The 27,533-nt window shown below is 45.7% G+C and overlaps 1 protein-coding gene across 1 annotated transcript; it reads left to right on the top strand.

Moving 5' to 3' along the window:
• Positions 1-24,477, top strand: LOC308688265 (B-cell receptor CD22-like). Its single transcript, XM_081361222.1, has 12 exons — positions 1-69; positions 6,743-6,809; positions 6,914-7,246; positions 7,345-7,590; positions 7,681-7,935; positions 8,029-8,283; positions 8,397-8,645; positions 21,989-22,070; positions 23,578-23,623; positions 23,722-23,802; positions 23,962-24,021; positions 24,159-24,477. Exons 2-12 carry the CDS (start codon positions 6,767-6,769, stop codon positions 24,177-24,179), a joined length of 1,671 nt encoding a protein of 556 aa, XP_081217348.1. The 5' UTR covers positions 1-69; positions 6,743-6,766; the 3' UTR covers positions 24,180-24,477.
• Positions 24,478-27,533: the final 3,056 nt, after the last annotated feature.

The following is a 27,533-nucleotide window of genomic DNA, read 5'->3' as shown; positions in this document are numbered from 1 at the left end:
GTGTGAAAAACGCCCAAACTGGTTTAATCCTGATCATTTGTAGTGCTGTCACTGGTGTTGGTGAAACGGGTAAGAGCATGATTTTACAACTTTTCAGTCCAATATCTTAAGTGTGGGGGATTTATGGGAGATTGGTTGGGGCTTGTTGTCACAGGGCTGTCTCAGTAACTGTATGGTTTAAAATTTTCTCTAGCAGTGTTTTGTATGTTGGTGAAAAACACCTTAAAAAACTTTAATCTTTTAACAACAGATAACTGTATAATACAGGCTGACTATATAATGAAAGCTGCTGTCAATCAAAATGGGACAGGTAAAGGCTTTAGACAGTTACATACTCAAGCAGTGCAACAATGATGGTTGCTGTCATTTTCTTGCATAAATAAAGTATTTCCAGTCCTGAGTTTGTATATGTGACGTTTTGAGTTTATTTAATAAAAGACAACTGCACTTGGATCCTGCTTCCTCCTCTGCTTCAACCAAGACGTAACAGCTGTAGAAGTGCAGCTTATTAATATTATGTTAACTAATGTAGTTAACTACAGTTTAATAAATGGAACATTATTGTAAAGTGCTACTGTTTTTTTTTTTTTTTTTATACACCGATTCAGATGCCTCGTGAGCTCAGTGTTGGACAGATCAGTTGTTTTAACCATTCATTAAAGTGAATCAGTTCAAAGGAGTCATTCGTTTGCATATCGGACATGTCATTAGTGGACGTGTAGCCTACGGCACGCATTGTGTGATTATCTCGGCAGTTTAGGACATCGCACAAGATTTGTGTCAACACAGAAAACATTTTATCACTGGATAGTTTTTTTTTGTTTATTGAAATTGTGGTTTATGTCAGCTGAATGGGCGGAACACTTTTTAGAGAAACTGTGAAACTGCGGTTCCCTTTCGTAAAGGGAACTCCCGCTGCATCGATACTCGATACTTTGGGGAATGCCTTCGGCATGAAGCGTCTGAAGTCAACTATGGAACTATTCCAATCTTGATTGGTGCAACGTCGCATGTGACGGTGATCCGGAAGCTACAAAAGGGTCACAGGAACCAGGAAATGTTAGCTTCTGGTCTTCAGCAAGCGCTCTATGTCATCTTGTCTGTTCTATTTGGTGTTGTTTGTCCCGTGAAAAGAGTATTATTTATGGCGAAAAAAGAGAAGCTATTCAGGCAGTGTGCGTCCCCTTGCCCACGTTATTTAAGCGAGGATGACACACACACGCTTTGTGTAGTTTGTCTGGGAGTGGAGCATGCACGGGCGGTGCTCGAGGGCGCTGTCTGTGCAAACTGTTTTCAATGAAAAAGCTCCGCTCCCGTTTGAGCCTGTTCGATCAGTTAGATCAGGCTCGCGTTTCCAGTGCATCAGGTCCCGCGTCTGTTGAGGCAGCGCGCCGCTTGTATGCATGTGATTCGCACGTGGGGCTGGCATATGATACTGAGACGGTTGCGACCCTTTCTCAGTGTTTATTAACCAGCTCCACTGGTCTCGCGCACGGTTCGGAAGCCCGCGCTGCGGCTTCTTCCGACCGTGTTAAAGACACAGCGTTTGATTTATCTGTCTCCGAGGAGATAGATATTATCTATTAACACTAAATCACGTGGATATGGGGATTCGCCACCCCATATTTCCGTTAGTGAGGAGTTGCTGGAGGTTGTAATCAGGGCAGTGGTTAAATTAAATGTTAAATGGCCATATAATAAGCAGGAAGCGACTAAGAAAAATAAAATGAATGAGCGCTTCCTGCAGACCCAGTCACAATCTCCGTGTCAGAGCCTTCCCTTTTTCACTGATCTCCATACTGAGGTATCAAGATCGTGGAAAAATCCATTTTCATCTCAATTATTTTCCCCCATGTATATATTTACTCATCCATTAGGGAATCTAATGAAAATGGTTATTAGGTGATGGCTCGGGTTGAGGAATATTTTGCGAAATATTTTCTCCCCGACATTGCGTCACCCCTGATAGCTCAGACACTTCCCTCCAAATCTCGTACATCGAATTTGTTAGGGAAAGCATATATGGCGGTGGTCGAGCTGGTGCATGCCCACACACGATGGGGTTATTACAGGCATACCCGGCTGACCTCCTCAAGCAGGTGGACTATAACTGGGAGGTCTCACTCTATATTACTGAATTTCGTAGAGTAGCTGACTTATCTCTCCATATTATTAAAGAGACGGCCCGTGCTATTGGCCGTGGCAGCACTAGTCGTCTCAGAGAGACATTTATGGCTTAATCGCTTGTGGATCGGGGAGAAAGACAGGGCTTTCCTTCTCGATGCTCCACTTTCACCTTCTGGCCTCTTTGGTGACGCGGCAAGAACCGTTGTCGAGAGGCTTCAGGAGACAGAGCGACAATCAGCTATCCCCAGTTGTCAGTCCAGGTCTCATGGGGTTGCTGCCAGGGGGTAGCCTCATGGGACAGCCGCCAGCTCCTCATATTTTGAGAGGGTTCCCTCTTGTGCCCCCCCGTATAAGGCTTGGGGCCAGAGGAAACATTCTCGCACGAAGCCCTCCATACCGAAGACAGGTCTGAGGACTGTCTCTCGGGCTAAGACGGCTTCAACTAAGAGGTCTTGTCGTAACACGCAGACCCTTATGGGCGTTCCCCCAGGAGAGCGAGTACAGTAGTCTAGCCCCCTTATGCAGCCCTTAGGAAATCGATGTTCGCTTCCCGCCGCCGATGGCGCTTCGGGACACATCGGCTTCCAGCGAACACAAATCGCAGTATCTGCCCGAAGACGTTGCGGCACTGTCGAGTTCGCCGCCTCTCAGGAGGTCTGTAGAGAGCATATTTCGGTTAGTTCCTGCCAGTTAGCTGCTTCAGGTCACCGAAGCCATTTGGAAATTTATAGCCGAGGCCAGTCTCGAGGGACTGGTCCCCATAATGGCATATTTAGACACCCCGAGGGGTCTTCAAAATACAGCCTAGGGGGTCCTGCTTACAGTGGAGTTAATATACAAATATTATCTACTAAGGGTGGTTCACATGTCGGCCAGCCCAGAGCAGGGTCGGTTTTTGGAACAGGAAGTCTAGTCCCTCTTAACACAGGAAACCTCAAAGTGGGCTCTTCCTTGGTTTACGGGAGCCCAGGTTCTACAGCTGGCACTTCATAGTTCCTATGAGGGGGGGAGTTAGGCCTTATTTTGGATCTCAGGGTACTGGATCAACCTCCGAGGGGGTTCAGATTCAAGTTACCGACTGTCAGTCAGACCAGCTCCGAGGACTGGTCTGTCTTGATAGATCCACAAGCTCCTTAACTCCTCTTTCCCTTCTAACCCCATCACAGGAAGTTTCCGAGATCCGCTTTTGGGGGGAAAAGCGCATCAGTTCTGGACTCTTCCAGTCGGCCTAGCCTTATCCCCTCGCACCTTCACTAAATGTATGGACACGGCCCTTGCTCCATTGAGACTTCAGGGGGTCCGTATCTTATAGATGACTGGCTCATTTTGGCTCAGTCAAAAAGAACTAGCAATTCAACATCGAGATGTTGTTTTGCGCCATCTGAGGTGCGTGGGGTTGAGACTCAATGTGAAGAAAAGTTCCTTAACTCCTCTTCAGAGGACTACGTCCCTGGGAGTAGAGTAGGACTTAGTCAATGCGGGCACAATTGTCTCCTGCTTGTATAAATACTATCTTAAACACAATGAAGAGTATTAGGTTAGGCCAGGCTATCACTGTCAAACACTTTCAAGGAGTTTTGGGTCTTATGGCTGCAGCTTCCACGGTAGTACCCTTTGGTCTGCTCCATATGAGGGCTTTGCAGTGGTGGCTCAGGAACAAGGGATTTTCTCCTCTGAGAAACCCTTTTCGTACGATCAGAGTTACGCGCAGATGCCTTCGTTCTCTTGTCGTATGGAAGAAACCATGGTTCCTGTCTCAGGGCCCGGTTTTGGGAGCACCATGTGAGAGAAAAACTCTGACCACGGATGCGTCCCTCACGGGCTGGGGTGCGGTTATGGAGGGCCGTTACACCCGAGGTACTTGGAAGGACCATCATCTCACATTGTATATTAATCGCTTGGAGATGTTGGCTGTATTTTTTTGCCCTGAGGCACTTCCTTGTAGACCTCAGAGGCCATCATGTTCTTGTTAGGACAGACAATATGTCAGTGGTCTCTTATATCAACCGCCAAGGAGGTTTGAGATCTCGCCCTCTTTGTAGACTGGCGCATCAAATTCTTCTTTGGTCCCAGGACAAATTTCTCTCTGTCAGATCTATTTATATTCCTGGGGTTGAAAATATGGGAGCAGACATCCTGTCGAGGCAGGGGCCGAGGCCCGGGGAATGGCGGCTCCACCCTGAAGTGGTTGAGCTTATATGGAGAGAGTTTGGCCGGGCGGAGGTTGACCTGTTCGCTTCTCATGAGAACTCTCATTGCCCGCTCTGGTACTCTCTCTCACATCCAGCTCCTTTGGGCTTGGATGCCACGGTACAGATGTGGCTGAGGTCACATCTGTACACTTTTCCCCCGATCGCTCTGCTCCCTGGGGTTCTAGAAAGGGTCAGGAGGTACGGAGTGAGACTACTCCTTGTAGCTCCGTACTGGCCAGCCCAAATTTGGTTTTCGGACCTTATTAGTCTCTTGGAGAGTCCTCCATGGAAAATTCCTATTAGGAGAGATCTTCTGTCTCAGGCTGATGGTATATTATTTCATCCCCGACCAGAGTTATGGAGACTATGGGTCTGGCCCCTGAGGGGGTCCCACCCATAATTAGGTTGCCCTTTCCACCGAGGTGGTCAGGACATCCATACTAGAACCCCACTCTACTAGGAACTAAACAATTAAGTTAGGGAGGGCATTGAACCCAGTTTATTACTGCCCACTGGCTTCAGTACTGGTGTTCCATCCCGCTCTCTAACGGGATCTCCTGTTCATGCTTAGGGCCTCTGTGGCGGCCTCAGTGCCCTCCGCAAGCCTCTAAGGGTGTTCTCGAAAGGACGTTCCCACCGAAACTCCATGTTCCTGTAGATTGGAGGATGAATCCTTTTCTTCCAGCCTATTGGCATCAGGCTGATGGGTTATCCCTGGCACCCATCATGTCCTGTGGGTGAGGTATACGAATATATATTTGAGATATATAAGTATATATAGGAGAATCTATTGAGTCTGCTTCCTGCTCGTCTTACTCTCTGGAAGAGTGGTGGTCGTGCCCCCTCTTACTTGCTAGCGTGGGAGCCACTCAACGTTATTTTTGCCCTGTACTGAGGTACTTGTAGGCAATGTTAAGATTCTTCAGGTATTCCATCCTCCATCGCATGTGTCGGATGGTCAAGGTCATAGCCTTTGAGGTTCCTACATTAGGACTCAGGCTGAGAGGAGTCAGTCCATCTAGTTATGCATCAAGGGTTAGGAGCTATTCCCTTTATTAAGAGTACAGTTGGTTATCTAAAACCACTCATATTTGAAGTACAAGGTGCGCTTCTGCCTTCACCTCTCATCTAATATTTTCTACTGTCTGGGGCTCCCAGCCATGAGGTCAGTCGAGCCTCCGGCTCCAGACCTCCCCTTCTTGCACCAAATCTTATGACAAGCTAGTTTGGATCTGCCCTCTACTCATTCTATCGTCCGTGAGTGTACCAGATGCTTTATACCAGGGCGTTTTTACTCTCAGTGTGGCGGCGTGGGTATTCGTTCCCCAAAGTATCGAGTATCGATGCAGCGGGAGTTCCCTTTACGAAAGGGAACGTCTCGGGTTACGTATGTAACCCTCGTTCCCTGAGTAGGGAACGAGACGCTGCATCCCTCGGCCACACTTTTCGCGCCCCTGAGAACGACTTGCTTTGACCAATTAGAAGCTAACATTTCCTGGTTCCTGTGACCCTTTTGTAGCTTCCGGATCACCGTCACATGCGACGTCACGGGTGACGTTGCACCAATCAAGATTGGAATAGTTCCATAGTTGACTTCAGACGCTTCATGCCGAAGGCATTCCCCAAAGTATCGAGTATCGATGCAGCGTCTCGTTCCCTACTCAGGGAACGAGGGTTACATACGTAACCCGAGACGTTTTCCGACCTTCTACTATCATGTCAATTGATTTTGATTAATATGTGCGAGGGAGAGAGAGCAAGACAGTGCTCGTGTTGTTTGAAGACACGAGAGTGTGCGTGGCCGGGGCACTCTCTCCCTGTCAGACGCAGCAGTCATTCTATTCTACATCACTCACTGATCAAATAAGGCTTTGGCGGGACAAAAATTTGCTTTGGCTACCGCCAAAAAAAAATCAATGCAGGAAAACTCCTGACAAGGCTCGTAAACGTCGGCTGCGCTGTTTTTTACCTTGCTCTAAGTTGATTTTATTAGTTCCAGCTTCACCGTCACCACCTTTTTTTAAATATTTGTTTAAAAAATCTCTAAGGCCTCTATTTTCTTCTTCTCTTCTTCTCTTTTCTTTCCTTTTCTGAGAACCGGACATATCCGGACATTTTGAGCGTACTGAACTTCAAATCAAATGACAACATCAAATTTTGATCAGTAGCCAAAATGTTTGTGTTGGGGGTGGGGGGTTCTTGACCACTATTTCAAGGACAATTATGAAGAAAACAAATAACAAGCTTTTATGTAACTCAAATAGTACTTTTTTTTTTTTTTCGAAAAATAGGCCTATTTAAAATTTTAAAATTTTAATTATTCCATAATTTAATGAGGGCCCAGTTCTGCCCAAATGTGTAACAATGAGACCAAACCGACAAGACATTAAGCTGAAAAATAAGCCACTGTACATTTGTTGTAGGTGTTGAGAGTGACATCACTCAGAATGGCTCCTCCTCTTCCTCTGATCGTTCTTCTCATGATTCATGGTTAGTCAATGCAACACTTCAGAAACACTCAAGATAAATTTGATACTGCAATTGTATATGCACAAGCTGCTGCTAAATTGTTCGAGATGAATTCTGTGTTTCAGGGGTTTCTAGTGCTGATTGGAATGTGAGTTACAGTCCTTCACACATCTGTGCACTAAAGGACTCAACAGTGATAATGAGATGCACTTATACATACCCTACTGGACATCAGATCAAGAAAGTGTTCTGGACTAATAAAAATAGTGTAGATCCTCCAGATCTGTCTAATGACACTGAATACAGTCAAAGGCTTCAGTATCTGGGAGATAAACAGCAGAACTGCACCGTCAGACTGAGTCATGTGACACTGAAGGATGAACACATGTACTATTTCAGATTCATCACTGATAAAGACAAATGGATTGGTAAACCTGGAGTGACTCTTTCTGTCACAGGTGACTTTGATGAGGTTTATCTCTTCTTCTGTGCATTATGTTGAATAATAATCAGTGTATGACAGCAGCACTAGATATAATGTGTGTGTTGTGTTCAGATCTTCAGGTGGAGTCTCCTGAGAGAGTGACAGAGGGAGATTCAGTCACTCTGAGATGTAAAAGCAGCTGCGCTCTGACTGACAGAGCAACATTCATCTGGTACAGAAACTCACAGCCATTAACTGAGAGAAGAGACAGAAACAATGAACTCCTGCTGCAGTCAGTCAGAAGAGAGGATTCAGGCAGATATAGCTGTGCTGTAGGACACACTCACATCTCTCCTGAGGTTTATCTCAATGTCACGTGTGAGTACAGATTTACTTTTTTTTCTTTTTAAAATTAGGAGATCATGTTTGAATTAGATGATTTAGGGTTTTAATTTTTGTCCTTTTTAGACCCTCCCAGAAATGTCTCAGTGTCCATCAGTCCATCTGGTGTAATAGTGGAGGGAGATTCAGTGACTCTGAACTGCATCAGTGACTCAAACCCTCCTGCAGAAATCAGCTGGATTAAAGGAGGAACGATTGTAGGATCTGGAAGAATCTTCAGCATCTCAAATATCAGCTCTGATGACAGTGGAGAATACAAGTGCAAGTCCATTAATGAACATGGAGAGAAATACTCTGATGCTGTGGCTTTAAACATCATGTGTGAGTTAATGATCACCAGCACATTTTTTTCAAAATTTCAAAATGTATAATTTTGTAATATTTATTATGAATTTGAATTTTTGTCCTTTTTAGACCCTCCCAGAAACGTCTCAGTGTCCATCAGTCCATCTGGTGTAATAGTGGAGGGAGATTCAGTGACTCTGAACTGCATCAGTGACTCAAACCCTCCTGCAGAAATCAGCTGGATTAAAGGACGAACGATTGTAGGATCTGGAAGAATCTTCAGCATCTCAAAGATCAGCTCTGATGACAGTGGAGAATACAAGTGCAAGTCCATCAATGAACATGGAGAGAAATACTCTGATGCTGTGACTTTAAACGTCATGTGTGAGTTTATTATACAACATGAGATGCTAATTCTCTGTTTTGATTAATTTGGTTCATATTTGTCATTTTTAAAATGTGGAAGAGGTCTTAAATAATTTGGTGATTGTTATTAGACCCACCCAGGAGCGTCTCAGTGTTGATGAGTGGATCTGGTGTAATAGTGGAGGGAGATTCAGTGACTCTGAACTGCATCAGTGACTCAAACCCTCCTGCTCTGAACTTCAGCTGGTTTAAGGAGAATGAAACCTCAGCTGTTGGATCTGGACAGAGTTTCAGTGCACTACAGAGTGGATGCTTCTACTGTCAGGCTCACAATCAACATGGATCTCAGAGATCAGACGCTGTAACTGTCACTGTTAAAGGTAGAGCGGCTCATATACTTGCATTACTCTTTCTATAGTCTTTCATCAAGGACAAGGCAGGCAAGGTTGTGAGTTTGGACAATTATAGGCCAATAGCCCAAGCCAGTGTGATATCTAAAGTACTGGAAAGGATTTTGCTTGATCGTCTAGGTCCTTTTATTGGTACCACTGATAATCAATTTGGCTTCAGAGCTAAGTTTGGTACTGATTTGTGTATCTATGCTTTGAAGGAGGCAACACATGGGTACATAAGGCAGAATTCATCAATGATAATTTGGTTTATTGATGCTTCTAAGGCCTTTGACAGAGTCAATCATCATAAGCTATTTGAAAAATTGAGCCAAAGGGGTGCCCCTGACAGCATTATAAGAATCCTGGCTTACTGTAATGTCAACCAGAGTATGCAGGTTAAATGGGGTAATATAGTATCTGCCTCCTTTGGGGTATGTAATGGGGTACGTCAGGGGGGGGCTACTCTCACCAGCTCTCTTCAACTTTTACATGGATGAGTTATCCAACCAATTATCAAGATGCAAAACAGGTTGTATGATTAGCAACACCTTGGTTAATCATTTTATGTATGCTGATGATTTGGCCATTTTCTCTCCCAGCAGTGCTGGTTTTCAGCAGCTACTGAATATCTGCTCTGAATATGGGGTGAGGACAAAAGTGGTCAAAGATCTTTGTTTTCTAGACTTTTATCTGTCAGGACAAGCGATGAGTGTCTGTAATAAAATTAAATATCTGCGTCATTACATACAGATCAGTTATCTGATGATGAGGACATATACACTGTAAAAAAATATTTTGTTGACTTAACTCATTATTTTTTGTTATATTTTTGCATGGATTTTTTTTCAGTTCAACTAACTTATTTGTAAAAGTGCACCTGACAATTTTGGAAAAGTTTACCTGACAAGTTATAAAGTACAATGAACTGATTTAATTTAGTTAAGTAAACTTTGAATTTAAGTTCAGCCAACTAAAGTTAAGTTCCTTTTCAGTCGCTCACGTTCGAGTTGGTGTTGGTGTTACAGCACAAACAGTGCTGGCCGCGATCTCACAGAGAGCCGGCAAAACAGCTGTTTTCACAGCTCAGAATGTTGCGCCTTCAATGAGAATGTGAGTGCTCACATCAGGCTTGCACTTTCATCCTGTTTGTGTAGCCGCGGTCATCCCTGGGTGCTTCAGCACCAGAGAGAGCAGTTTTTCCTGAAAGAGCATAAACGGTTTGACACTGTGTCTTTTTCAAGACGTCATTCAAACCGTATGTTTCTGGATGCGGTCGTTTCCTATCCTCATGTGACGGCCACGATCACTGTTTCACATGCCTGGGCTTAAGTGTGGTGAAAGTGTGCTTGTGGGTGGCTTATGTTCTCTCTGAGAGCATAACCACGTCGGCACGTTGTTCGTCTTGCCTTTCTCATTAAGGTTTAAGTGATCAGCGTGCCGTGTGCCGTCGAGCTGCCGGCTGACAGCGTGGGTTGTCACGGCAACCCAGCGCGCGTCGTTCGGTGCTCTAGATGCGCGGTCGAGACTCAAGTGCCTTAATGAGGTGGAGTCCCCTTGTTTATGCCCCGATCTAGTTATTCTTCTGGTGCTCCAGAAAAGGGCTATTTCTGCGTATAGCCAGGGTGACCGGAGGATTATAGTGAGGGCTTCCCCGCCCGGTAACCAATCCGTGTGGGCCCCTCACTCCTCTATTACATCGCAAACATGTTGAGACTCTCTTTGTGGGTGGTTATGTTCTCTTATGAGAACTTGACCACGTCAGCACGTTGTTTGTCTTGCCTTTTTCATTAAGGTTGAGCGATCAGCATGCTGTGTGCCGTCTCGCATGCCTGGCAGCTTCTGGATGGGATGCTGGTCATTCTCATGATGGACCTAGCATTTCATTCGGGGCTCCAGGGGAGGATTAGATGTCGATCGCTGCATCAGAGAGAGGGCTGTTACGCTCTGGAAATGAAGATGATGCTGACCTCCCACTATAATGGTGTGCATGCTCATGCTGAATAAGATTCAGACTTGACAGCCATGCTTTCCCGGGTTACACTGGGGGCGCAGTGCGACGCATAATCGCCTTGCCCCACCCCCATGCCTTCCCGGATGTGTGTGAAAAACTTTTTGCATTATGGAAGCATTTTGGTGCCAATATGGCAAGCCAAATGTGCCAAAAGCTGCAGAAAGTTTTTTCTCTCTCACTACCCTCAATGGTGGGGCGGCAGTGCTACTGCAGACCGCCTTGTCCCTGCATGTGACCAAACAGTCATAATGCATGAGGGTAGTTCTGAGTCAGGGTTGAGCTGCGCCTGGTGACTGACCGTGTTAAAGTCACAGTGCTGGCCCTCGGCTAGATGATGTCCACCCTAGTGGTCCAGAAGCGCCCCCTGGCTAAACCTTACAGAGGTGTGAGACATTGCCAAAGCTCATTTCTCAATGCTTCCATCTCACAAGGTGGCCTTTCTATCTCTGGGTCCCAAGAGAGTGAGGTTGGCGGTGTGCGACGCTATGCCTTGCCACCCTCTGCCTCCTCTTGCTTCGTCAGCGGTAGCCTGATGGGCTTGAGGCCACGCTTATGCCGTCTCACTCATCTCCTGCCGATCGGTGGAGTTAGGTTAGTGTTGCACACTCAGACCCCACTTCGGGCCGCTATGCCGTCCGAGTCGGGTCCCTGCATTCCGCTGCGCTGCCCCACCTCGGGTACATCTGTCGTGCCGTTGGTCCAGCTTGTACGGTGTCTGGGAGCCTGGCTAGCGCTTCCCAACCCGTCTCGCTGGCTCATCCGTACCATCAGACTCGGCTATGCGATTTAGTTCGCCCGGCATCCCCCGTCCTTCACCGGGCAGAGATTGCAGTCCTACTGGCGAAGGTCCCTCAGTCCCTGCAGTCCCTCCAGCCGATATGAAGACCGGCTTCTTCAGCCCGTACTTCATTGTACCCAAGAAAAGCGGTGGGTTTTGACCTATCTTGGACCTGCGCGTCCTGAACCGGTCCCTGAGACCATCGCTGTTTGGCCGAACACGTCTCGGCTCCTCAGTGTAAAACAATATGCGACGCACCTGCTGCTCGTTATATGCTCGCGCTGCAAGCAGAGCAGCTGATGCAATTATCGCATGCCAATATGCATTGGCTCGTCTTAATACTCTCGAAGTAGATTGGTCTTTCAAGGCGATCCCAATTACGTCGTCACGTTACGTTTCCCATTCCCTCCTTCAGGGAACGAGGGTTACATATTAACCGAGACGTTTTCTAAACTACATCCAATAAGTTCAGCAAACTAAAGTTAAGTTTTCTAAACTACATCCAATAAGTTCAGCCAACTAAAGTGGTGTTTTGAAACCTGCAGCAGTACCAAATAATTAATTACTACTAGAACATTCATTTGTAAAATACATTTGATTTAAAAAACAAATATGGAAAATTAACGATCACTGATACAATTTACAATAGTTAAGTCACCTTTATTTATATAGCACTTTTTACAATACAGATTGAATCAAAGCAGATTCACAGCGATAACATGAAAATAATACAACAAAGTTTGTTTCTAGAAGAAAATTGTGTCACCTTCCACCTTAAGTAAGGCAGATCAATAATACTGTTGAATATTAAATGTCCCCAACTAAGCAAGCCAAAAGCCAAGGCAACAGTGGCAATGAACCAAAACTCCATCAGGTGACAGAATGGAAAAAAAAACCTTGGGAGAACCCAGGCTCAGTCGGGGGCCAGTTCTCCTCTGGCCAATGAACGAACAGTGTATGATTATGATTCAGGCAGCATTACAGATCAGAAGTCAGATTGGATCAGAACATTCAGAATATTTATCCAGTTCCATCTGATTGGAAGTCGGAGTCATGCCGGTATGTAGACGAGTTTGTTGAGGATCAGTGCTGATGGCTGTCGTGTCGATGAGGCCTTCACAGGGCTGATGAGGCTGGCACTTCAGGGATGCGTTGTGGATGGGTCCAGGCGCAGGTCCACCACCTGATCTGGATACGGCCCGGATCCGGCTGACTTCAGTAAACCTTGGAATAAACAGAAAGACTAACATTAGCGTGCAAAGTACTTGACTGAACCTGTGAGTCAACACGAGGAAGTACAATGAGCGAATCTTCTATGTGCAGAAATATACTCAATAATCTTAAATTCATGACAACATCGTGAGTAATTCACCCTATTATCAAGATTTCTTAAAACATGAACAAAAGCGCAACGAAATGGCGCGAGGCCGGCAAAATCCAAACACTGAATAGTATGAAAACTGTGACATTTCAAACCACAGACGTATTACTTGCTATTTATATCACCCATATCGATTCAATTTAACAGTTACTTTTTTAATTCAAAGATTGTGGTGAAAATTTTACTATATCTGGCGCTCTGCAACTGAGATGAAACTGAGGTTAAAAAAAAGTCCGGTTTGGTCCGGTTGGTGAATGAGCAGCTTTTAATCAACTGACTGAAGCTTGAACACAAGGAAGTAAAATCAGCGAATCTTCTATGTGCAAAAACGTACTCGGTTACTAACGTAACCTCGGTTCTCTCTAGAAGAGGGAACGAGTATTGCGTAAGTAGCTTACGCATTGGGAAAGTCTTCTTTCTTCGAGATCTGAAGCCAAAAAATTATCCTTAATTTTGTATTCATTGTCAACGCAGTGCAGCAGCCGACAGACCTAGGCAGGCTGTATAAGCGTGCTCATTGGCTGCTCGGCTGCAACTGCTTAAGCCTATCGGTGAGCGCTCTGAACGCGGCAACCAATGAGGGCGCTTCGCGCCCTCCACACCCTTCTAACCGTCAGAATGGGCGTGGCCAGCGTGTATATATTCAGCGCTCACAGGCTAAAATTCTGGTTTTCGCAGTCTGAAGCGCAAAAGCTCGTGGCGCGACACGGCAGGTTACGCAATACTCGTTCCCTCTTCTAGAGAGAACCGAGGTTACGTTAGTAACCGAGTACGTTCTCTTACGAGAGGTTCTCTCGTATTGCGTAAGTAGCTTACGCATCGGGAACCCTTTGTCAACGCCGTGTGCGCCGAGCATCCAGCCCATGAATCCCAGGGGAACCGGGGAAAACACTCTGCTGGAAAATGTGGCCGGTCGAGAGACGGGCCAGCGTAGTACATGTACTTCATGCAGCATATGAAATAGAGCGGCGCGGCCGGTCTATAAACATAGCAGTACAACAGTAGGGCCGGCGGAGCGAGCCCATACAGTACATAAGCACTCATAAGGGTAGGAGAAAACGACATAGTCGGTCTCACATGAAGAGAAAAATTCCCGTGCGGCAGAAAATAATGCGGGCGGCCAGCAGCGCGGGCCAGCACCGATAACAGCGCGTAACGGGAAATAGGAAACAGAACGGATCAGCCGGTCTGAGTCAAACACTTCACCCTGAGTAGTTACCAGAATAGCGCCAGCATATGAACGTAGTCTGCACACGGGAGCTGGGCAGAGCGTACATGTCACTTATACCGACAATATTTTTGCCTGTAGGGCAGGAACTTCCAGGTTATAAAACCTCACGAATGTAGACGGGGAGGCCCAGCCCGCCGCCATACAAATGTCGTGGATAGAAATTCCGCTGGACCAGGCCCACGACGAGGCCATGCCTCTAGTGGAATGGGCTCTGATGCCCAGAGGGCACTGCAGGTGTTTGGAGGCATAAGCTGCTGCTATCGCGTCCACTATCCACCTGGACAAGCTCTGCTTCGAGGCGGCAAGACCTTTGTTGCGTCCGCCGAAGGAAACAAAGAGCTGCTCTGAACGCCTGAAAGCGGCGGAGCGCGTGATGTAAACTCTCAGCGCCCGGACAGGGCATAGGAGGTTATCACTGTCCCCACTATCGGATGCTGGCAGAGCCGAGAGGGAAATAACTTGTGCCCTAAACGGGGTTCCAATCGCTTTGGGGATGTAACCGTGCCTCGGTCTGAGAATGACTTTCGAGTCATTCGGCCCGAACTCGAGACATGCAGGGCTAACAGATAGCGCGTGCAAATCACCCACTCGTTTGACTGAAGACAAAGCTATCAGAAAAACGGTTTTAAGCGACAGATACTTTAGATCCGCGGACTCAAGCGGTTCAAAGGGAAAAGCCTTTAGGGCCGCCAGGACCAAGGACAGATCCCACGAGGGAACCGAGGGGGGCCGCGGGGGGTTCATCCGTCTAGCTCCTCTGAGGAAGCGGATAATGAGCTCATTCCTTCCCATTGCCCGGCCGAGCGTCGTCTCAGCGAACGCTGTAATAGCGGCCACATATACTTTGAGCGTGGAAGGGGATCTGCCCTTTTCCAACAGCTCTTGCAAGAAGGAGAGCACCCGCGGAACCCCGCATGCGCGCGGATCCAGGTTTTGAGTAGTGCACCATTTAGAAAACACCGACCATTTAGACGCGTAGAGCCGTCTCGTGGAGGGGGCTCTAGACTGCGTGATCGTGTTCACGACCCCTTCTGACAGGTCAACGGGTATCCGTTGATCACCCATGCATGCAGTGACCAGCGCTCTGGATGGGGATGCCAGATCGATCCAGCGGCTTGGGAGAGGAGATCCTTTCTCACCGGGATCGGCCATGGGGGTGAGTGCGACAGCCTCACTAGCTCTGGGTACCAAGTTTGGTTTTCCCATCGCGGGGCTATAAGCAGCACTGAGTGGTGCGTTTCTCTGATCCTCGAAATGACCTGTGGCAACAGGGAGATTGGAGGAAAAGCATACAGCGGGAGGCTGGGCCATGTCTGGGACAGCGCGTCCTCGCTCTTCGAGTAAAACTTCGGGCATTGAGCATTGTCTTTCGACGCAAAGAGGTCGATTTCCGCTCTGCCGAATAGGCGCCAGAGAAACTGGACTGTCTGGGGGTGCAGAGACCATTCTCCCGGGGGAATGTTGTCCCTGGACAGTCTGTCTGGACCGACATTCAGGTGGCCCGGCACGTGCGCGGCTCTCAGCGAGCGCAGCGAGCGGTAAGCCCACACGAGGAGGCGTTCTGTCAGCCTGCACAGGTTCCTGGATCTGACACCGCCCTGTCGGTTCACATAGGATACCACGGACATGTTGTCCGAGCGGACTAGCACATGGTGATCCCGTATGAATGGGAGGAAGCGCCTGAGCGCGTTCTCGACCGCTATCATCTCCAAACAGTTTATGTGGAGGCATCTTTCCCGGTCTGACCATAGGCCAAAAGCCGGTTTGCCCTCGAACAGAGCGCCCCAGCCTGAGGTGGAAGCGTCCGTCGAGATAACTTTGCGGTGTGAGATAGCTCCCATTGTCACTCCCCGCTGGTACCAGTCGGCCGCTAACCAGGGCTTCAGAGCTGAAACGCAGCTCTGAGTCACTCTGATGCGAATACCGCCGGAAGCCCATGCTCTGTGAGGCACTCGGGCATTCAGCCAGCGTTGTAGCGGGCGCATTCGTAAAAGACCCAGCCGAAGCACTGCTGCGGCTGAGGCCATACAACCCAGTAGCCTCTGAAATGTTTTGAGAGGTACGGTGCTGCCCGGCCGGAGGGACGCGGCCAGGCGTCGAATGCAGCGCGCGCGCTGTGTCGACAGGCGGGCCGTCATCGCTACAGTGTCCAGATCCAAACCCAGAAAAGAGGTTGATTGACTGGGCACGAGCGAGCTCTTGGTCCAGTTGACCGTAAGCCCCAGGCTGTCCAGATGGCTTAAAAGCACTGTTCTGTGGGCGATGAGTTCGGCCTCTGACTGTGCTAGGATCAGCCAGTCGTCCAAGTAGTTCAAAATTCGCATTCCCCGACCCCTCAGGGGAGCGAGAGCCGTGTCCATGCACTTCGTGAATGTGCGAGGTGCCAAAGACAGGCCGAACGGCAGGACGGTGTACTGATATACCTGACCGTCGAAGGCGAATCTCAAGAATGGCCTGTGACGGGGTATTATCTGGATCTGAAAGTATGCGTCTTTCAGATCGAGAGATATAAACCAGTCCCTCGGGCGAATTTGCGCGAGGATTTGTCTGGTTGTGAGCATTTTGAACGGTCTTTTCATAAGAGCCTTGTTCAAACGTCTCAGATCTAGAATTGGTCTGAGAGCTCCGTCCTTCTTGGGAACGAGGAAATAACGGCTGTAAAAGCCCGACTCGCTCATGGAAGGGGAAACCGGTTCTATTGCCCTTTTGCACAGAAGTGTGGCTATTTCTGCTCGAAGTAGATGTGCTACTTCCCCATTCACTCTGGTCTCGACGCGCGCTTGAAAGCGCGGAGGGCGGCGAGCGAACTGCAGAGTATAGCCTCGTTTTACTGTGCTCAGCACCCATTCTGACGCGCCTGGAATAGCTTCCCACGCTTTCGCGTGTGCGGCCAGGGGCAGAATAGCCTCCGGGCTCTGATCGCCGCTGATCGCGGGCTCGAGAGCTCGAAACGGAGGGGCGGGCGTGATGCGCGCGCTCTTGGTGCTTAGATACGGCGGGTCGCTCACAGCGGTGACCGGCCGTTTTACACACAGCGTCCCGGTGGCTTTTGACGGGGAACATACAGTGTGAAGCATGACGCTCGAAGGCGGCGTCGGGGGCGAAGTAAGAGAGCGGATGTGTGAGCGCGTAGAAGCGGGCACAGCATCCGTGTTTATAACCTGACCGGTACAGAGGGGTTGTGTAACAGAGCGGGCAGTGGGTAGGTGTGGGCACAGCGGGGTGGACACATGACCTACTTTTGACACTCGAGCGGCTTGTGCCAGCTTTATGCGAGTGGGCTCTGTGAGAGACACGGGGTTTACAGTGCTTGTGTGCAGAGGTGAACACAGATAAGTGGGCACATTTACTGCATTTGAAACACTTACAGCGCGAGGCGCGCGACCAGGCATAATACTCTCTTTGAGATTTCTCTGGGTCGCCGTGAAAACGGCGGTTGTGTGCAGGCGAGAGGGTGAGTTCACCGGCTCGTTGGCTGCGAAATGAGTGTCTGCAGTAACCGTGGCAACGGGGACTGACAGAGCTTGAAGCTTTGACGACGGTCCGGCCGCGGCGGGACCCAATCGTCGCTTCTCTCCTCGGGCTAGGAGGATTTTGGAGGCTCAGGCTTCACCGCGATCCTCTGCCGGGGTCCCCGGGGAGGCGGCGGTCTAGCGCGGCTGGTCGAGCGAGAGCGAGGGCGGCCGCCCTGTCGTCGCTGCGAGGACGGAGGTCGAGCTGGACGCTGGGCAGAGCTTTGTGCAGGCTGGTCCGAAGGACGGCGTGCAGCGGGTCTGGAGCGTCGAGGCAGAAACAAATTCATTGCCTCAGAAGCCTTTTTCACCTCCGAAAAGCGGTCGACGATCCCGCTAACCGCTGGGCCGAACAGGCCGGTGGGGGAGAGGGGGGCGTTGAGAAACACCGCGCGCTCAGACTCCCTCATGTCCGCGAGCGTGAGCCAGAGATGCCTCTCTGTAACTGACAGAGAGGCCATGCACCTTCCAATGGCCTGGGCAGCGGATTTCGTGGCGCGAAGGGAAAGGTCCGTCGCGCTCCTCAAATCCATAAGGGAAGCAGGCTCCGAGCGCTTCTCGTCCAGATCACGGAGGAGGTTAGCCTGGAGAATCTGCAGTACTGCCATAGAGTGGAGTGCTGATGCGGCCTGCCCCGCGGCGGCGAAAGCGCGGCCGACGAGGGCTGAAGTGGTCCTGCATGCTTTGGACGGGAGGGCAGCCTTTGAGCGCCAACGAGAGGGCGGGCAAAGGTGCGCTGCGACCGCCTCCTCCACAGGGGGGATGGAATTATACCCCTTCCCAGCGGCGCCGTCAACCTGTGAGAGCGTCGATGAGGCATGTGAAGACACTCTCGCGGAGAATGGAGCATTCCACAACTTCGAGAGCTCGCTGTGAAGCTCCGGCAGGAAGGGTGCTTTTCTGGACGCCGGCTGTCGGCGGCGGTGGTGAAGGAAGCAGCCGTCGAGTCTGTTCGGGGCTGGCTCTTCCGGGGAAGACCAGTCAAGGCCCAGCTGTTCGACAGCTCGCGTGAGGAGGCGTAAAAGTTCCGCGTCCTCGCCCGCTCGAGATCGGCCTGAATCCTGGACTGACGAGGAGGCAGTGGACCATTCCTCACTGTCAGAGGCCAGGAGAGAACAGCTGTCCGTGGCGCGTTCACCAAAGTCATCCGTCTCATCCCCTGAAGCGGCGGAGGCGCGGGCGAGAGCCGGCGGCTGCGCGGCCGAGAGGGGGGGCGGGGAAGGCAAGGGAGAAGCTCGAGGGAGAGACTCCGGCGAGCTTCTGTGCGCCTGGTTGGTCTCCGGCGGTCGCTGTGAGCGGCGCTTCTTCTTGCGCGGCCCAGCAGGGACGGGCGGGGAGACACGCTGATCGAAAACTTCAAGCCGAGCCCGCAGGGTCGACATTGAAAGTTCCTCGCACTCGGGGCAGCCGCCCGTGGAGAGTGCGGTGGCGGCGTGATCGCGGCCCAGGCAGAGAGCGCAGATGTGATGGCGGTCTCCGTCGCTGAGCGGGGCGTGGCACGAGCCGCAAGAAAAACGGGGCATTTTTAGAAAAACGCCCCGTGCTCTTTTAGAGAAGAGGGTGTGTTGCAGTAGGCGAACACACAGCAGTGAAAAAGGATATGACGCCGGATAGCGTAGCAGGCACGGAAGGCTGAAGGCGGCGAAGGCGGCCGGCTTCTTCAGGCGCTGTCCTAGGCTTGCTGGTCGCTGGTTTCAACGGCGGCGGCTTCTCCAGATCCAGCGATGCGAAGAGCTTCGCTGAAGACAAGAAAATCAGAATTTTAGCCTGTGAGCGCTGAATATATACACGCTGGCCACGCCCATTCTGACGGTTAGAAGGGTGTGGAGGGCGCGGGCGCGAACCAACTCATTGGTTGCCGCTTTCAGAGCGCTCACCGATAGGCTTAAGCAGTTGCAGCCGAGCAGCCAATGAGCACGCTTATACAGCCTGCCTAGGTCTGTCGGCTGCTGCACTGCGTTGACAATGAATACAAAATTAAGGATAATTTTTTGGCTTCAGATCTCGAAGAAAGAAGACTTTCCCAATGCGTAAGCTACTTACGCAATACGAGAGAACCTCTCGTAAGAGAACACCCTGACTCGAAATGGATAATATAATTCTAAAAATCTGCTTTTACTAATTGTCATTTGCACTTATAAATTTAATGTATGATTTATATATATTTCAGAAATTACATATTTGTGAACAATATTTACACTGTGACTGTAACAAACATTTAATTGTGTGCTTTACAAATCTTTAATATTCGATAACACAAGACTATAAAAGCTTATTACGAACTAAAAACTTGCTTTCACTTTCACAATATAAAATGTCACACTTGCTCTGTATCACTCCTTCTGAAGACACATATCCAACATGGAAAATCATCCGGTTTCCGCGGCCTTCTCTCGAAAATTCTCAGAGAAAAAAAAAATTATCTTGAGAGGTTCATTTTCATGAATCACTCAAATCCGCCCATGATGGATTGAATCTGACCATGAATAAAAACTGAAACAGCTTGTAAGAACTGATTTTCCTGTTAAAACAAAACTCACCCTGCAATAACGCCATAAAATGCACCCTGGACAGAAGATAACAAAGGCAGAGCACAGAACCTTGTCCTGCCCAAACTTATCTCATTGTCCCCTTGTTTGACTTCAACTCATCCCCCCTCTCCCTCCTCAAGGAATGTCTATTTAACACATATGGTGCATCTTGAGAATATGTTGTTTTTCCTTTTCATGTTTGGTGTCATTTTAAAGGGCACAGTGCGATTGGTAAAATGGTCTTAATTTCATTGCAGTCATTGGTTTAATGAAAAAGATTGAGAACTTAGGGAAATCCTGTTCTTCTCTCTGGCTGATATCTCTTTAGGATATCTCCAGAAACCAGGCGCTACCCCCCTGGGGTACATGGATTGGCCCAAACAACTCTAAACAACATTTGCTTAACCCCCCTTCTGTTCTGATCTGGTATTTAAGGCGAGGGAATATAATACACTTTGGGACTCTTTACCAGGATCATCCCCCATAGTGATGTTTCAGTGCTTTCCTGTTGGAAGGCCTTGACACATTACTGTGTCTTTGTCAGGAAAACATTACTTACTTTTAGAGTCATCTTTGAGTAAATGATGTCATGTATTTTTGAATTGGCTTTTAATAATTTACTTCTGTAATTGGCATGATTTTTACCTGACAAATAAATGTTAACCTTGATTTATTCTGCATTCTTCTGAAATCATTATTTCCAGTAGATTAATGTGTAGTCTGGTGTTTCCACAAATCTTTGTCCAGGATAGATCAAACTGAAGGCACTATGAATGGAGCATGGAGCACATCTTATATGACCTTCTGATTTCTGACTATCTCCTGACTTAGCATGTTGTACGCTGCAACTATTATAAAAGATTACACCTATGGGTCTGCAGTGAGCGGCTGCATAGGGTAAAATACTTGCACTGCACCCTCTGACTATTTCAGGACTGGCTAGTTTGTGATCGTGAGCGCGCAGTCGCGACGTGACGTCTCAAAGCGACACTAGGTCCATAATGAACGAATAATTGAAAGTATGGGATAATCAGAATAATCAAAGATCTAAATTAATTCATAATCAATATTTATGAGTATTTTCTAATCAGAAATACGATCTAAATTTGATTATCATTTGAAATTGGAGTCAGATTACGCATAGAGCTAAAGTAATAGGCTACTAAAACTAAGTTCCAATAAATTAAGTGAACTTCACTGGATCGCTGAAAAGACATACACGCTTTAAACCTTCGCCAGGCCGTTGGATTCCGTCGTTGGGCCAATGGGTGGTCCTTACAAGCTAGACAAATTTTTAGTGTAATTTAATTAATCTGTGCTCATAATTGTAAATAACAGTAATGCTTTTAATGTACACACTAAAATAAAATTGAAGTTTAGGTTTTAATGCAGTCTACCAGACAGCAAGATATACAGATAAATTAAGTTTAGTTTACTAAGTTTATTTTACAAGGTAAATTTACTTCTATTAAAGCATTAGAGTATAATTGAAGTAAAACCCGCAGAAAATTTAGTGCAGTTGTTTCAACTTACATTTATAAGTTAAAATAACAATTATACATTTTAATTCAACAGAAAATCTAGTGCAGTTGTTTAAACATACATTTTTGAGTTAAAATAACAATTTAAGTTGTTTTTTCAACTTTCAGTCTAGTTGAGGACAAGAAAACGTACAATTTCTTGTTGTCTGGACAATCTAGTTATCACTACACACAAAAATAAGTTGAAATAGCTAAATTGCAAAAAATATTTTTTACAGTGTACAGGCAGCGTTGTATGTTGCATGTCATGTCTGTGCCTTCTGAATGGACCATGAGTCTGGAAATAAATTTGATGATTATAGAGACTCAAATGAATCTGTTCAGACGTTTTACTCTTTTGTCTCAGTTGCAGGACGTCTGGTGATATTATACATATCCATTGGAGGGGTTTGTGGAGCTGCAGTGATCATTACGATGTTAGTGATTTGGTAAGATGTGTGTTTGTGGTACTCTCTCGTGTGTGTGAATGAATGACTGAGTAAGAAAGTTGTTAATTCAGTGAGACATCATGAACTAATAAAATAAAGATTAAACAGCTTATTGTCACAGTGTCTGGTTTATGTTCTTTGGGTCACCACTAGATGTCCTCCTTCCTCACGGTGTCCAGCACACTCTTGAACTACATTCCCCATGATCCTTGTCTTTTCATTGCACTCAGCTGTCCCTTATCACTGATCATTGCACTCAGCCTGTTTCCCATTATCATTGTCATTTCCCTGTGTATAAATACCCTGCCTGTTTAGTGTTTGTTACGGAGTCCTTGTTGTATGTATCACGCCACTTCAGAGTTCTGTTCTTGTCTGTTTGTATTGTTCTTGCTGGATTGCTACTTTGGTTTTGACCCCTGCCTGGACTGTTATGAGATTGGATTACCCTAATAAATAATACTTACTGCATTTGGATCCTATCCTTGTTTTCTACGTGTGGATCGTGACACTTATTCCTGTCACCACCACACAAAGCACAGTTTTTATGGTGACAGTCCATTATAAATATGAAGATTGTATTGTATCTTCTACTATAAATATGAAGTTTTGTTCATATGAAAAATAAGCACTTTATGTTTGTTAAAAAAAATCTTTTAGAAGGGTCTCATTAACTAATTTTCCCTGGGACACATACACTTAATGTAGGTTTGTCTCTGGTCGTGATGAACGTGAACTAAGGCAAAATTTCCACACTGACAGCTACTTTGTCCGCCATTCATACGTCCTGCATACATTAGCTGTGCTCCTCTTCCTCCTCCCACAAATGCCATGCACAAATAAGCTAATAATCAACTCGTATCTGTAGAAAGCGCTTTTTGGAAGTAATTTCGCCCGCATTCTCTCTGGTGGGCTGCAGTATCGCTCCGAACGGGAAATTGAAAATCACATTCAAAGTGGCAGTGCCATTATTACTATTTCCTAAATGTGACCCTGGATCACAAAACCAGTCTTATGTTGCACGGGTATATTTGTGGCAATAGCCAACAAAACATTGTATGGGTCAAAATTATAGATTTTTCTTTTATGCCAAAAATCATTAGGATATTAAGTAAAGATCATGTTCCATGAAGATATTTTGTAAATTTCCTACCATAAATATCTAAAACATTTATTTTTGTGAATGGATGCAGCACTATCGCCAATAGAAATGGACAACTTTAAAGGCGATTTTCTCAATATTTCGATTTTTTCTGCACCCTCAGATTCCAGATTTTCAATAGCTGTATCTCGGCCAAATATTGTCCTATCCTAACAAACCATACATCAATGGAAAGATTATGAATTCAGCTTTCAGAAGATGTATAAATCTCAATTAAAAAAAAAAAAATACACATAAGACTGGTTTTGTGGTCCAGGGTCACAAATACCATTAGTTAAACATGTATTAAACATCAAATCATTTCTAAATCTGATTGGTTGTAATTGTGTCAAATCACTGTCTTTAAAGGGGAACCAGGAGGATGAAAAAGAGAAATGACACACAGGAATCTCAGGTGAGCATAATTATCAGAAGTTTACTGATCAGGGATAGTGAGTTGTTTATAGACGTTATTTATTTTCTCTTTATTCTGTTTTTTCTTTAATGGCAAAGATGAATCATTCCAGACCTGATCATGACAGACGCGATGCTTATGATGTTGAATTGAGTGATCCTGTGTATGAGAATGTAACAGTAAGTGTTGCAAGTGTTTCCTACAGTAGACTAAACTCTCTTCACCTTTAGCCAAAAGGAATTAAACGCTCAATGTCAGTGTGGAAATATCTATATTTACTAAGAATATGGGAATTTAAATAACACACTCCTGTTTTTACTTTGTCTTCATTCATAAAGGCTGCTCAACTTGATGATTGTAAACCCCAACTGGACTCGTCTCTGTATGAAAATCTTCCAGTAAGAATACCCACTAGATAGAGACAAAACCCAATCTATTAGCAATTAGCCTTTCCTTATGACACATGTTGTTGATGCTTTTATTGACATATTTCAATTCAATAATAATGTTTTCACTTTCTTTCTTTCTTATTCAGACTAACAAGAAGAGGCTGTAGTGTTTTGGACACAGTAAATATTACAGCCTTTATGCATCTCTTTGGGGGAGGAGCCCTGAATGATTGACAGGAGTGCCATGATGATGTGTGACTGAAGTAATCAGGCGATCATTTTATTGATTGATGTGCGATAATGAAAGTAAATGGTTAATGAATTTATGTAAAAGTGTGTAATTTTTAAATAAATAAAGTGTTTTTACTTTTTGCTTTTTTATCATGTATGAATCTTATTTCATTTAGATTATTAATGTTTTTAACCATGAGTATCCATATTGTTGATGTTTCCAATAAAAGGCAGAAAAAAAAGTCTCTAGTTGTAAAATTCCACACTTTTCTGACATTCAATAAATTAGAATAACAGCATAACAGATATGAAAGACCATTGCACTTAGATATTGCTAGAGAAAAAAGAAAAGATCAAACTAGATAAGTTTATTCATATAAGGATTACTGCAGAAAATTACACTCGCAATCTTGATGCTGTTCGGAACAACAATATATATAAAAAAAATGCTTCATATACAGCAACTTATGTTTCAACATGAAGTTAGTTTGTATTCCTTCTACGACGTCGAAAATGTCTCAGGTTATGACTGTAACCCTAGTCCCCTGAGAAGGGAATGAGATGCTGCGTCGATGACGCTTTGGGAACGCCCCTGCGTGATTGTGTCTGAAGTGTGTATGTCAACTAGTCCAATGGTGAGAGTGAACATCATGGGCGGGTGACGTCACGACCAGGAAAGGATAAAAACACATCCGGTTTGACCGGCATTAGCTTCGAAGTAGCCGAAGTAAGTCGATCACAGGGATGAAGGAAGTATGGCAGGGTGACACAGCGTCTCATTCCCTTCTCAGGCAACTAGGGTTACAGTTGTAACCTGTAACATTCCCTTTACGGAACAACAATACCCAAACTCCGTATTTTCTAGTGCCTGTCATGTGAAACTGTGGCAACTAAGACATAAGCACCTGAGAACCTGGGGCAGCATCCAGGTCCAGGCTGTAAAACCTCACAAATGTGAGCGGGGACGACCAGCCCGCCGCATCACAAACCTCTTGAAGGGAAACACTCGATATTAACCCCCTGGGGTCAGCGGTATCGCCGGCGATACCAGCTCGCTTTTTTTTTTATCAGTTCAAAAGAGATTAATTTTGCTCTGTTGACTTTGATATTACAAACACGTGTCATAAATCAATCGATTCTGTTAAATGTGTATTATTTTTGTGTATGCTCACAATAAAAACAAAGTGTTGTGCTTTTTGCCAAATAAAGAAAAATAAACACAAAGCGAGTTCTGCCTTCTCTCTGTCAGTGTAGTCCATTCTGAAACGCGTCCGAAAATGAACAATAACTCAGCGAATACTCACTCAAACAGGCATACAGACACACAGGCATGAAGCTTGAATTCTCTTCTTTTAAATGAAGTAATTTAAATAAAAAACAAATATTCTCAGTTCATGTAATCTGTAAGAAAAGAGCGAGATGTCAGTTGTTCTCATCTCATCTAATTATTTTTAATGTGACCCCGCCCACGGAGATTGCGCGCTATTCAAATGAAAATGACTGAGGCAATCCACGCAAACCTGTGACGCCCCCATATCAGCTCGAGAAAACACAAGTTTATTCAGATCATTACTTGTTTACACTGTCTCGCAGCGCTGTGAGGAATAATAATAATGGAAAATGTACCTCAGAAGTGCGGGTATTTCGAGGAGCAAGGATCCGACTGAGCTGAGGAATACTGTAGTATTTTTTTTTCCTTCTCAAGTGAATCGCGTTTCTGTTTGTGATGAATTAACAGCAGAGATGTGCGCTGTTTACCACAGCTCGCAAAAAGACAGTTTAAATTTAAATTTAATTTTTTACATTTTTTGCGCGTTTCTGTGTGTGAATGAATGATGATGTTTTAGCAAACTGTATTGCTATACTGAGATGAGTAAAAATCGACTGAAATATGTTGAAATAAAATGTAGGCTATTTGTATAAGCAACGTATTAAACTGCAAATTAACATTTATATGCCCTAATATTTCATAAAAACAACGTTACAGTCAGGTGAAATATGAAAGACAACATTTTGTTAACTAGATTTGGGTACAGTTTTTACTGTAGAATATACTGCCACATCAAATAAGCTATTGTTTAACAATTTCTGCTCATATATAAATATATATATATATATATATATATAAAATACTATTTTTGTCAAAAATAAAGTCATCAACAAAGATGTTAGCTGTTCCAATGTTGGCTATATTCAAACTAATGAATACATATGATAAAATGTAGGCCTATAATATTTTTTTTTACAAAGAAAGAGTACACTTGAAATATTGGTGAAATTGTAATTATTGTTGTAATTGTAAATATATCTTTTGTCCTTACATTGTGGCTCAGTCAGTGTCACACCTGAATGAATGGCTCATTATGCAGAGTGGGTGGGACATTGTATTCTCAGGTATAAACCACTCCTCGTTCAGGCCCCCCTCGCATTTTGGCTTTCCAAGCAAGACCTGTATTACGCAATTTAAATCAATGTATTGTTTTATGTGAACGATAAAGCAAGACTATTTTCACATAATTTTTAAGCCAGAACTCGAAGCGACAACATCCATTAGTCAAAAGTCTTGTGGACACATATTTAGTATGAGTTTTGTGGTCTTATTTCAGCAACTTTTATTTTTATTTTTTCCAATAACCATGCATAAACATTATTCTCTTAAAAATACAAACATCTACATTCATGTTGCTTACATATTATGGTAGCCCTGTTTGTGCTATATAGAGTGAATTTACACCTTTGCCATTAACATGTTTATAAATAACTGAAAAAAGCACAAATGTCAGGGCATGTCAAAACATCCCAAGGGCCCCAAAAACACCTTAGATCCCAGAGGTTTAAAGCTTTAGAGGCCGCCATACTCCTAGTAGAACGAGCTCTGACAGCCAAAGGTGAACGCTAGCCAGATACCTCATAGACAAGAGAGATAGCCTCGACTATCCACTTGCTGACTGTCTGTTTAGAAGCAGGAAGACCTTTCTTAGGTGATCCATAACAGACAAACAGCTGATCCGATTTTCTCCACAGGGCAGCTCTGTGGACATAGGCACTGGACAGAGGAGGTTCTACTTTTCCTGGTCCTGATTTATGAAGGGAGGAGGACAGAAGGCTTGCAACACGATAGGCCGTGGCACGTTGGTCGTCACTTTAGGGACACGGTCCGGTTTAGGATAGATAAATGCCTTGACCATCCCAGGTGCAACCTCAAGGCAGGTGGGAGAAACCAAAAGGGCCTGAAGGTCTCCAACTCTTTTTAGAGAAGAAATAGCCAGAAGGAAGATAGTCTTGTAAGT

Source organism: Scardinius erythrophthalmus (genome assembly GCF_964197995.2).
Source record: "Scardinius erythrophthalmus genome assembly, chromosome: 3".
NCBI classification, from domain to species: Eukaryota; Metazoa; Chordata; class Actinopteri; order Cypriniformes; family Leuciscidae; genus Scardinius; species Scardinius erythrophthalmus.
The sequence above is the reverse complement of the archived record's forward strand: the minus strand, read 5'-3'. Positions and strand labels throughout refer to the sequence as shown.